Raw genomic sequence first — 12,795 nt, forward strand, 5'->3', positions numbered from 1 at the left:
TCCGAGTATAACTGGGCTTTTGGTGAGGAAAAATCGCAGTCAAGAACGTCAGCACCGTTGAAGGTCCGGGCACTCAGAAGACCAGCGATTGTATCCTCATTGTCATTGAGATATCTTTCTAGCGGTGCGCTGATTCTTCGAGTAACCTGCGGTTTAGGGATAGCGTCTTGTTTGAAACGTTTGTGCGAACTCGAAGAAGGATCCGCTGTTACATTTATGCTGTATGTATATTGAGACCATGAGCCATACGAAGCTCCAATATCAGGTGATTCGTCCTGGGATTGGCTCTGAGACTTTGTACCGGAAGTGTTCCCATATTCTGCAGCTCTCTTGGGCGTAGGACGATTATTGTCATCAGAATCATCTTCATCGTCACTATCGTCATACTTGGGCTTCGGATAAGATCCTTGAGGACCATAGTCACCCCTCTTGTAATGATTTGCAGCTATATGCTTCGCTCTCTCTTCCCAGGTCACGAAATTTACTCCACAAGGCTCACATACCCTGGGCCAATCACTTGGGATGAGATAGTGCCATTCAGTGCAGCGTTGGTTAGCAGCTGTTGTTTCCATTCCGTGTTGATCCCGAAGATGCTTATTGAGATGATATTTTCGTGCAAATGTTACTGCTTGCTCTTGAGCTGATGTGCATTGGAGATAATGCTGTCCTGGAGTGAAAAGGGGTGAAAAGCTGACTTGGCAAAAGTCGCATGCCCAGTGCCCGTTCAAATCCACTTGCGTTGAGATGCAGTCCAAGCACATAAACCGGTTTCGCGGCCAGTGAGTCTCTTCATGTCGTTTCCAGTTGGAATAATCTTTGAACGATTTTGAGCATTCTGTGACACTGCATGGGTAGACAGTATCGTTCTCGCTCTTGCTGGTTGTTGGCTGCATGCTCTGGGCGTCCAAAGACATGCAGTCTACATCATCATAGTCCTGTTGGCGGGGAGTAGATGACAATGATGTATCTTCAGTCCTATAACCGGAGTCCGTAACATCAGGTATGGAGAGCGAGTCTTGAGACGAAGAGATGTTGGCTGTTGGAGACATGTTCACAGGTTGTACGTCGAACACGTGCAAAAATTCATCGTCAATCAGTCGTTTCACTGGGCGCAGCAAGGTTGCAGTTGGGAGACTTATTTGTCTGAAGTAGGGCGAATATTTCGAATGGTCTCGTAGAGATTCTTCAAGCAAGGCTAGATAAACGCTAGGATGAGCGATACCACCCTGCTTCTTGTGCGTTTTGATGGGATTTGCATCGGTAGATATACCGCTTCGAGGCGTTCCACGTTTCTGGTGTTTCGTCCTGCGAGGAGTTTGATTTCGTTTCTTTAGGGTAGATGACTTCAACGGGCCTAGGAAGTTGCTCATATCTAGCGATGGATTGAGCATTGGTTGAGTAGCGACTGGCCTAGATTGCCACTGGCCATCTGCTCCTCCTCCGAGAAAAGCGGCTGGGGTATGGAGACCCGACATTTGGTAATACAGAGCATGCCCTTCCCCCATTGTAGGAAGATCATTCGGGTCTTGATAAAAATCGCTATTCTGAGAGCTATCACCATGAGATGCAGAGGTCTGAAGGTAGTCTGTTGGAGTCTTGTTTGCTGCGAGTGGTTAACACATGGGCGCTTAAAGCGAGATGAGAAGATACCATATGATTCGTTGAACCTCTGACCTTGTAGAGAAATATGAGGCTGAATGAAATTGGCCTCATCAGCGGAAGTCATCATGTCTAATGTCGAACTTGAATTGCCTGCTAGAGATGCCCCCTCGGGCACCTGACAAGCAGTCGGAATGTCCTCTATCGCCGAACAAATATTCTCAACCCCGTTAGGAAGCGATGTGGCATGCTGATTGGACGAGTATGCAACCTCATGGAAGGAAGCCGAAGAAAACATGTGATCGAGGCCACTCTCGTCCATTTTGGTTCAGACTCGTAGCCTGATTGTAGTTGCGGTTGCACTTGTAGAGTAAGGCTATGAGTGGCACGGGCAATGAATTGTTCGGCAAGGGAAGGAAGAATAAGCTTGCCAAAATCGATGCAATTGACCACTACCCCAAAAGTGTCAAATTCCGGACATGAAAGAGATTTTCATCCTTCGCGACCGTCGCCACGAGGGCAGATTTTTAACTCGAGGGCATGGGCAGTTTCGCGTGCAGACTCTCGAGGGCTGCAAGAGGGGGCTGAGGGCAGATTTGGCGGAACCGGCCAATCGCGTAGAACCTCAAGGCAGACTTGCAGATGTAACCAATCGATAGCTTGAATTTTCGGCCACTGTGAGAATGCTCCAAATGTGAAAGAAAAAAGCAGCACTCAATATAGTTGACTTTTTAATGCCCCACGCTGCCTAGCACATTATAAATCAGTGCCACCGCGAAGCTTTTTCAGGTAGCAGCGACTTGTTATAGAGAAGGTTGTAAAAAACTAAAAGAATCAAATATACTTCCAGCGTTAGAAAGCGCGGCCCGAATCTGGCAAGCAGAAAAGCCTCCGTCTCGAGTTGTCCAACCCCCGTTAGCCCTTCTTGTCGTGGTTCGTAGATGCCAGGGATTGGACTCAAGAAGCCATTCTTCTGATAGAGCCCTAGACCATAGAAAGTACCAAATTGCTCGTTCTCTTCTCCAAGGAGCCTACAAGGTTACCAATTAAGAAATTTAGTACTAGCTTCCGAGATTTCCAGGTCTTCTTCAAATCTGCTTTGTGACTCCTCGCCAGCTCCCACACAGCAGAAGCATTGAACTGGGCATCTCGAAAAGACCTCGCTCTGACGAGGCTCCACTACCAGCAGCGCGGTATTTACCAATTAATTGCTTCCCAGCATACTGACTAGCCCCTTTCACAAAGAAGTCTCGGCCAGGATCAACCCTAAGCAATGGTTCAATGTTGATAGCAGGTCTTGAGAATCCAAATTTTGCCTTAGGATAGATATTTGTAGCCAGAGTGACTGAAACCAAGGTCTGAAGTATTGCTGTAAACGAAGTAGGGTGTTGGCGGCAGCTCTCCAGACATTTTTCCACGCCGTCCTTTTTTATCCGTAAGACTTGGACTCTCGTCACGGTCCGTTTTTCAATCGGTAGCGGCTTGATCACAGTCGGGTGGGCTTTTGAAAAAGTCGCGTCTGAGAAGAGAGAGTGCTTTTTATTGACGAACAATCGAATGATGTGTCAAACAAGTTTCGAGATGGTCCAACGCCACGAAAGCTTTTCGCCGATCTGGTCCGAGAGATATGGTGGAGCGTTCTTGTTGAGACCGGTATGTGCGTTGAGGCAGCTGTAAGCCTCGGTTGCGAAGATGTTTGTTTCTCACCGCGGGCAGCCAGAAAGGTCCATGGAAGGCGCGTCAAGAGAGTTCACCAATAGAGCGATGATAGGCGAAGTTGCATTGCAGGAGTCCCATTGACAATATTAAGCTTCCACCGGGCCTTGCCCGTATCATGAGCATCAGACCACTCGTTGTGAGAATCCTCGAAGAGATTTGCAAGCGCCTTATCTCCTTCAGGTTTGTCAACAACGAACTCGACGCAGTCTTGAGAATCGATGCAGGGCAGGCGCACTTCCCATAGGTGGTGATTTTCTTTTTCCCTCTCCGATGGGCGAATAATTCATATTATGGAAGGAGCCGGGTGTTCATGAACCGCGGTCCACGGGCGCAAGTGCCGCAGCAATTTTGGCTGGCGTCGAGATCTTAGACCGCGCATGCGAATACCGAACTGATACAAAAAATATTTAAATGAACGGTAAATGAATCCCAAAGTCATGAAATATATGTCATGACTTCGTATGGACCTTACTTGCGTTAGTCACAAGAGTAATAGTGGATAGTTTGCACGTACCAGCTTTACGGACAAGCTCGAGTTATCTCAAAAAGAAACACCGTTCCAGACAGATGAAAACAAACGAGATTTACTTACTGCCTTTACAAAATACGAAAGTAAATGTGGTCAACTTAGCTTCAGGATATCACTCGTCCAACATGGCCAGCTAGTATTACTTATAAAAAAATAGGGAGGGCTTTCCCAGCGTTTTCTACTGCCCAGGCAGGTATCGGATCACTGGCCGACCGAGAAAGAGAGTTGCTGTTCTGAATAGAAATGCATAGTTCAATACAAGCTGTCAAAAAACGGAACAAGGGGTTAGAAGCTGTGAAAGATTTGATGGAAGGAATATGAAATTTAAAAAAAGCTTGAGGTCCGGATAGAATCTCTGATAACAAGCTACTCCAGGTTAGGCATGGCTTGTCATGTGACCTTAAGTCGGCTTCTTTCTTTCTTCCCTTCATTCCTTCTCTTTTGCTTTTGCTTTTAACAACTATGCGCCTAACCTTGCCGGATCCTTATCAATTACACAAGTCAACAGATCTGACTCACTCTATCCTCACGAGTCTCTTGGCTATGAGTGGATGATGTCTTTCCAGGAGGCTTTGCATTACGCGCTTCGTCTCTGATACATGCTTGTTCAACTGCAAGGCACCGAACGGGCAATATTAATGCAATCTTCCAGCAACGACACGACATTCCGTACAGATTCTCTGGCACTTGGCGTCTCTTGTAGATTATGAAGGCCGACCACCCGTCTCAAAGATCCCCAGCCCCTGATGAAAATCTCTCCTTTTGGATATTCGCATCACGTGCACTCTCATGTGTGTAGACCACCGGTTCGCCGCTGTCTAGAAATGATGGAAAGCGTTACGCTAATACTACTCTGACAAATAATGAGGGTAAGGTGAGATCTGTACCCACAGCCTTAATAGGCAGATCTCAAAAGGTGGTGTGGTCGAAAGATGCTACACGAGACCTCGGCGAGGAAGATTTCCGTCCGAACGTAGTCAAACTGATATTGCCTTCCATGCGAAGAGTCTTTTTTTTTTTAGGGTAGCTTAGTACCTCTTATACCCTTTTACTCCGCTGCATCCCAAGTGGGTTTGCTCTTTTTTGCCTCATGCCCTCCCGGTACGCCATGTATTTGGATTTTACTTTCATTGACCCTTGTAATCATTCATGTATCTCGACACTTTCACTTTCGCGTATGTGGATGGTCTAGAGCAGGCGACCATCGAGAAAAACCACATTCATTTCAATGAGTGCAGGCGTTATTTTTCCTTCTGTGAAGACGAAGTAGTATACGTTCTCTACGTGGTACTGGACACGCTGCCTGATGCAATCTATGACCCTTTTCCTACTCGTTAGAAAGGAAGAAGGATTATACAACTGCTCAAACCATTTGGAATTGGATGTCATATCCGAAGAGACAAGACGGAGGAGGGGATACTGAAGTTCGAACATCTTCAACAGCGTCCAATCCAAGCTGCACGATCCCGGGCATTGCCCTATGTCCGCCACCGGTTACTTTGAATATCTCAACGATCACAACTGTAGCCACAATTCTAAACCTGACTACCATTACAACATCCACATTATCTTCAAGGTCAATTTCCACCCTCACTAGTACCCTCCTTCCAGTCACAGATATCACATCATCTCCGAATTCAACGATATTATCTGCCCTTGCAGCCGAGACCTCACTACTCAAAAGCAACGCTACACTCACCGAAAGAAATTTCGTGATTACTACAGCTCTTGGGGGCTTCATAGTTCTCCTTCTGATAGGAATTTCAGTATTCTTGTTTCTACGTCTAAAACGCAGAAAGCCCAAGGACTATGACTCACCTCCCTTCACTTCTATGGGTATGGGCCCTAGCCGACCGGTAGCACCTTCAGTCCGTTCTGGAATAGCAGGACCATTCGTAACTCAAGAGCCGCGGCCCGTGACTGCACTCTCTACCGGTCCCAGCGGTCAAGGTTACGGGGCCGCAGCGCTGAGATCGCATCCTGTTCCTGGCAATCGTGCCCCGATAGCCAAACGCTCCATCTCAGCGCCCAACCTCAACCCACCGCCACCGCCACCACGCATTCCGACCCACAGCGGTTTACCTGCAATCAATATTTTACCCAACACGCCATCCATGCGCGCGCGAGATTCAAGTCCCAGCCCTATCAGCCTCGTAGGTCCTCAAATACAACAGGGCGCAGGCCGAAGGCCAGAGTATCACGAAACTTCACAAATAAAGGCAGAGCAGGGAAGGAGTGGAGAGGAGCAACAAAATGCGGGGAGGTTGGAATTACCGGCTGTGGAGAGGAATGAGAGATGGAGTCGGAGGGCGAGCGTGAGTACTATCGGTAGTGATCTCTCGAGCTTTGCGCTGGTTGGTGGAAATGGGGGTAATACACCCTCAAGGCAGGGTATGCTTCATTCCACGAGGGCCAGCTCCGGGGTGTTTCCGGAGGTTCACGAAAACGACGATGAAGAATCCGATGATGCGGGTAGGGGGCAGAAAGGCACTCACGCGAGGCGTTGAGAAGAATGACGCCAGGAAGGAGCGGTGTTTCGCGAACCAAGCTAGAAGCTTGCGAAGATATGAAGCCACCAATGATGAAATATTTTACGACTACAGAAGAGCTTTAAAAAAAATAGGAATTACTATATCTGTTGGGATATACGATCCGCCCTGGGATCCGCCCTAGGATCCTCCCCAACCTTTCTAGTCATGTGATCTAGCTTATATAATTTAGCATAGCTTAGTTAGTAAAGAGGTATTACCTCTTTATATCTGTAATACCACCTAAATACTAAGCATTAAGTCTATACTATATAGTAGAGAAGTGATCACGTTCTATATATTAACACCTGTGATACCAACAATATCTGACTTAAGGAGCGTGGATTATCAGAGCGGGATTTGGTTCCTCAACACCCTTATAGAGCTGGCTTTGATCAAAAGCGTGTTTTACATTTCTACCACCTGGAATATCATGTATAGTAATTATTCTATTTAATAACTTCCAATTACCATACAAATTCCATCTAGAGACATAGATCAGACACACCTCCCAATCCGCAAACGCCGAGATCCGACGTGGATGAAAGATCCACCAAGGCTCTATGCACAACAGCCTCGAATCTTGTATATTACGCTTGCTTACCACCTCTACCAGCGAGCTCACTACCAGCAACACCCAACTAATGGCTTCAAAGGCGACGAAAAAGTGTGGCACTGAAGCACTGACCGTAACGAGATCCAAACTCAATACAATGCAAAGCATGACCAGAACTGTTTGATCGACATCAATACCATACAGTACACCATTTAGAGCCCCGATGAGGACAAGCGTGTCCGGGGAAGATTGCAAGGTGAAACTGGAGTGCATCCGGGTCTCCTAAATCGAGCTAACCCCGCGATTATCAGAACAGCAAATCACAGCCACACTATATAAGTAATATTCACATAATTCTCCGGATTCAAACTTGGCTGGTTTTCAATCTCCATCTCCCTGTATCCCACATCTTTCTCCCTCCATCCTCTGTTACAATTCTTCCCAAGTCCCGCATCTAATCCTCGCGTATCTGTCAATCCCAACGTATCATTTTGAAATGCCAGGAACACATCGTTCTAGTCTTTTATTTTAGGAAATCTAACTTTTCTGTCTTCTTTCCATTCTCTAAACTGCATTTCCTTTGATGAGTGGCTTGGAAAGTTTATTGTCATTATCACACAAACAAAAAGGGTTCAAACAAGTTGTCATATCTTACTATTTCCAAACTCTTCACACTAGCTAGGTAACTCTGCCATCTATACATACTCGTTTTCAATAGGTCGTAATAGATTTATTGCACATCGGAATGCGTGGTTATTAACTCGTATACCAATAAGAAATTGTATTGCAACGACGAATATGCCAACCATGATTATAGGTTCGTCCATCTTCTGCGACTCGAGTTAGATCTTGACTGATTGGGATAAACAAGAACTTACTCCCATGGTAATAAGATACCTAGATCAAGAAAGACCAGTTATAGTAAAATTGTGTCATTACTTGTCGTGGAAGTGTGGGCGCGAAGTTCGTCATAAAACAATGCCCATGTTTACGTACACCATCCCCACCCATCCGGTCTGCTCACTTGCTAACTCCCTGATTTTGAAACGTTAAAACCAGCCAGATGAAAAGTCAAGTCTGTGGACTCTAGTGAAGTCAATATTCAAGCTCAAATGCCCCGAGGAGGAAACACAAGCAAAACGTGACAAATTGGCTCAAACATATCGAGACCACAGGCCAGACATGCAATTTCGTCTAGCAAGATGAATGATTTGTTCAGGAGGGCCGATTGACGGAATCGAAGCGTGAGCTTGCATTCGAAAAACCGCGGTGGCTATTAGACGAATAATCTTCATATGGGCATTGAAGAAAACTCCATATGAGGCCCTCGACTCCAGTCAATGCTATTCAACCAGTCCCAATCGTTCATCTCGTCTACCATGTCTGTCCAAGTTAGCGTTTCATCTGCTGGCCACGAGGTTTCGTTTTCTCTTGGGGTTTCTTGTGATGGTGGAGGTTCAAAGACTTGGTCTAGCACGCGACGGATCACTTTTGCCATGCGTTCGCAGAGCTTGTAATTGCCTAATGCGGAAGGCTTGACCCATTCTAAGAAGCTGATCATGAGGCTGAGTATTTGGACTACGTCGGCCGTGGGCAATTTCTCGGCGGCGGGAATAGATTGTGGTTGTTGGGTCTGTTTGAGGAGGGATGCGCAGAGGATACCGGTCGAGGGCATGCCGTAGCACATTATCTATATTAGTTAGTACATATTGTTTAGTGATCGAAGTTACAGAATGGAATATCCAACATACGATGTAGTCATAATCGTAATGCCGTCCAACAGAACGATCTCGCTGCAGCCAGATGAAAACCGTCAAATCCGCAATTTCCCTTGCAACCTCCAGCAATCTTTGCTTGCCTTCATTCCCACGCTCATGAGACAGCCTCTCGAGTAAGAAATGTATCCGTAGATAATCGAGATGACCGAATAAGAATCTCCACATGAGGAAGTCGGATTCCATATCGACGAGACTCTCCTTGGTGACGTTGAGGACGCCTGGGACATGGGTGTAAATCTCATATGCCTTTTTCTTGAGAGCACTAATCCGATAATTAGTACCTCATTAGAAAGCCACTGCTAAACTAACCTGACACGATCCATTGAAAATTGCTCTTGATTACCGAAAATTAATTCCATGATTTCATCTTGCATTATCGCCGCGAGTGTCATCATCCTGGAGATTGTCGCGTTGTGCATCATGCCTTTCGTGTTCCAACCATGTTCATCAAGGGCGTTGAGTTCCGCCTGAAGAGTATCGCCGCCGGCTATTAGAGCCTCATCACTGATGTCTAAAGGAAGAGGACACGAGTGATACCGGCGGCTCAGAGCAGGGGGTCTGCCTGTAAACATGGCAATTTCTTTGTCGCTCCAAAAGCAATTCGCGCTTAGCTTTTTAGTCATTTCGGAATGTATTGTAACCTCTGAAGTTCCTTGATAGCAGTGTAGACCCAGAGCTGTGGACATCGCCACAAGATCGTGATGAAGCCGCCAAGCAGAGATAGCTGGAATTTAAGTTAGCGGTATTACTTTCCATTTTGGATAAGGAGGCGAACAGGAATCACCATGTATAACAGTTTCCAGCAGAAAGTTCTTATATAGAAGATTGCAAAGCAAAGTGCTGACAGCACTAGGCCCCTTCCGACAGATAGAAATGCAGCTTTCAATGCAGCCCTTCATCACAAGAAGGTACTTCTTTCTGTCCATTTTGAGCTCACTCTCTACAGAAAAGAGAATGTCCTTGTGGCTAAGCGATAATATACCATAAGTAAATGCACAGAACAAGATACCTACAGCTTCCCACCTGACATTTTCAGCGAACAATGTCTTCCACTCATCAGCTGCATCTGCGGTGCTAAGTGGAACATGAGTATTATTGGTAATCGATCTCGCTGTGACTAGGAGATCTTTTACTTCCAGTCTTTCGTCCCATATGTTGGGATACGAGGCCCGAAGTATCTGGAACATATTCATGACAATAGCTTGTGGGAAGCCAACCTCCCCCGAATTCGTCTCATACAGTCCCAGTAGCTTTTCACATAGGGGTAGGCTGGGTAGTTGCTTTAGCACATTGGCACCCATCTTGCAGTCTATTCCAGGAGTCTCAACATCATCATTGAAATCGAACTCGATATTTCTCAACGAATTTGTTGCTTCATGAATTGTAGCTGAAAAGCTAGTGGAGCCGAAGAACCCCGAACAGCTATAACCCCGTTCTGATGAAGAAGAACAACCATTACGCCATTTTGGTTTGCCCGGAAAAGGAGCTCCGACACGGGGACTTGAGGCATGGGGTTGGGCACGAGGGTTTGCTTTGGTGGAGGCTCGAGAGGATTGGCCTGCCATGGGGGCGTCAAGAAATATACAGATGTCTGGGGTCTGGCGTTTCCGGCATCTGGAACACACTAATTCTGTGGATGCGTGATTACAGCGTACTTTGGCCTTCCTACATGGCTCACATGCGGGTTGAAGTCCATTTCGGCGTCGTGTCAGGATACCGTCGGTATTGGATGTAGATCTTGATTGAGCCATTTTGGGGAGATATTACTAATTTTGAAAGTGAAACTTCATTAATCATATTACGAAGCAGGTTTCAGCTCGGCGTAGAGCATGAATATATGAGCGTAAGATTTGAATTTAGTTGTGGAAGGAAGGCAGCGGAAGTGAGTATCGTTGAAAAAGAAGTTCGGGGTAAGTGGGGTTCGTCTAAGATCTCGGTGCTCAAAACAGGGGTCTTCGGAGTAGTTTCGCACCTTCTATGATAAGACCAATTGATGTGAAAAGCCAATTTCAAAGAATCCTAAGTACTGTATTATATTTACTAATTCTTAGTCGAGTTTGCAAATATAGAACTTAAAACTTTTTATTCTTCCTTCTTATATTCCAGTCACATGACCTCCCCCAGGTAGTTGCTTTTCTTCCTCTGTATAGGCTGATTTTGGCACTTTGTAAGCAGTGACTTCAGTTTACAAGTGATTAACCATCCTAGTGCTTACTTTGCAGGTTTGAATCATTCAAAGCACAGACTTAACATGTCCAGAGTTTCTTCTAACAGCAAAATTCTTGTACTTTCCCACAATCGAGATCACTAGTACCCAGAATCCATCCAATGCTCGAATATGATGAACCATTTTATTCAATTACACTCCTCGGTTAGAAGACAAGCAGACTAACTTGTAGACGTTAAACCGCCCATGAACACAATGGCAGATATCATCCCTATCAATTAACCTCGCAACGCCAGCCAAAAACAAATACATCGCCAAGATCATGCTCATACATCCAATCCCCAGCTCAATTATATCCTTCAACCATCATTCTTGATCTGATCATTCGCAAACATTCCAGCTTGCTTCGCACCCAAAGCCTCCAGAACCTTATCCACAGTAGCCACGGCACCAAAAATCCCACCCTCAGCCTTCACAGACTCAACCGCATGAGCATGAAGAAGCTCCTCGCTCGCAGCCGACGCATCCTCCACGAGCAAGCAATCAAAGTTGTTATCGTTGGCCTCTCGCATCGTGCTATGCACGCAAACATCCGTGGTAACGCCACAAATGACCAAGTTCTTGATACCCCTGATATTCAACATGAGCTTGAAATCAGTATGCTGGAAAGCACTGCGGCCGGGCTTGTCGATGATTTGCTCACCCTCGAGGGGATACAGCTCAGGAATGATATCATGGCCTGATTCACCTCGAACAAGCAGCCGACCTAGGGGCCCTTTGTCGCCGATGCCGAGGCCGGAAGGGTTGTTCCTGCTGCGGGCTAATTCGCGTGCGGAAAGGGTGGAGAGGTCGGGACGGTGGCCTTCGCGGGTGTGGTAGATTGGGAAGTTGAGAGTGCGGAAGATGGTGAGGAGTTCTTTGATGCGTGGAATTACTGCGCGGGCTGGAGCGATGGAATAGCCTTGGTGAACCAAGTAGCCTTCGGAGGAGCAGACTGTAGGATAGTTAGTATTGAATGTTCTCGGGCACTCGGATTTCCAACAAAACGGCAATGATACAGTGAGATGAACTCTAAAAGAACAGTGGGAGTAGCTTCACATAAACAGTAATGTGAGTACTAAGAACATGCAACATACAAGTGAGATACATTTTACACTTGTGTAGCCCGCTAAGGCTAAGCATTGTCAAAGGATCAAATGAACTAGAATCAAAAGAACTAGAGGTACTCACAGTCCTTTTGCATATCAATGATGACAAGAGCAGTAGTCATGGGATTCATGCCGCCACTGATTGGCCAAGCATACGGAGTAGCATCGACTTGAGACCCCATCTTTGCAAATGATAGAGCGGTGATTATTGAAGGTGTCGAAGTTCTTTGTTCAAGGTCAAGACGTCTCGCTTGTTCTGCATTCAATTTTGTTGTCTTCCGTGGCCGGAAGATATCAAAGCATGTGAATAGATTCCAGTAGGGTGAAGGCCTTATCGATGGCTCCACCGCCTTCTCAGGGGGGTCGTCGTTGCTCATTTGGTGGAAGTGAACAAGCTTGGTGTTAGTGCGGTCATCATTGTCGATAGATTCCGAATAGTGGGATGAGCAGTTCATCTTGGATACAAAATTTGTGTTATCCACAAAATTATCGATGCCCTATATCAAACAAGGTGTGCGCAAATAATAGAAGGGTTATCAAGGAAGACACGAACAGCAGTCAGGGTCTTCTTAAGGAGAGCCATCGACGATTTGCTATGGTTGATAAACTCTTCCCGAAGCTTGCTGAGACATCGGGCAAGTGCGTTTGATCCTATCCATAATTTGACAAGATTTCCAACCCGCCCAAAATTAGGGAGCACAGAGTCCTGTGTAACAACTCGAGGGGAACAAGTCAATGGGGCCTATGCAAGATCCTGCAAAAGACTACACG

General features: G+C 46.2%; 1 protein-coding gene across 1 annotated transcript; it reads right to left on the reverse strand.

Moving 5' to 3' along the window:
• Positions 1-11,235: 11,235 nt before the first annotated feature.
• On the reverse strand, positions 11,236-12,479 carry rutB_0 (Peroxyureidoacrylate/ureidoacrylate amidohydrolase; the record flags this gene model as incomplete). Its single annotated transcript, XM_031146107.1, has 2 exons — positions 11,236-11,870; positions 12,107-12,479. The coding sequence occupies 2 exons, from the start codon at positions 12,477-12,479 to the stop codon at positions 11,236-11,238; spliced, it is 1,008 nt and encodes a 335-aa protein (XP_031008894.1).
• Positions 12,480-12,795: the final 316 nt, after the last annotated feature.

The sequence above is a fragment of the Lachnellula hyalina genome, assembly GCF_007821495.1.
Source record: "Lachnellula hyalina strain CBS 185.66 chromosome Unknown contig00010, whole genome shotgun sequence".
In the NCBI taxonomy this organism is placed as follows: domain Eukaryota; kingdom Fungi; phylum Ascomycota; class Leotiomycetes; order Helotiales; family Lachnaceae; genus Lachnellula; species Lachnellula hyalina.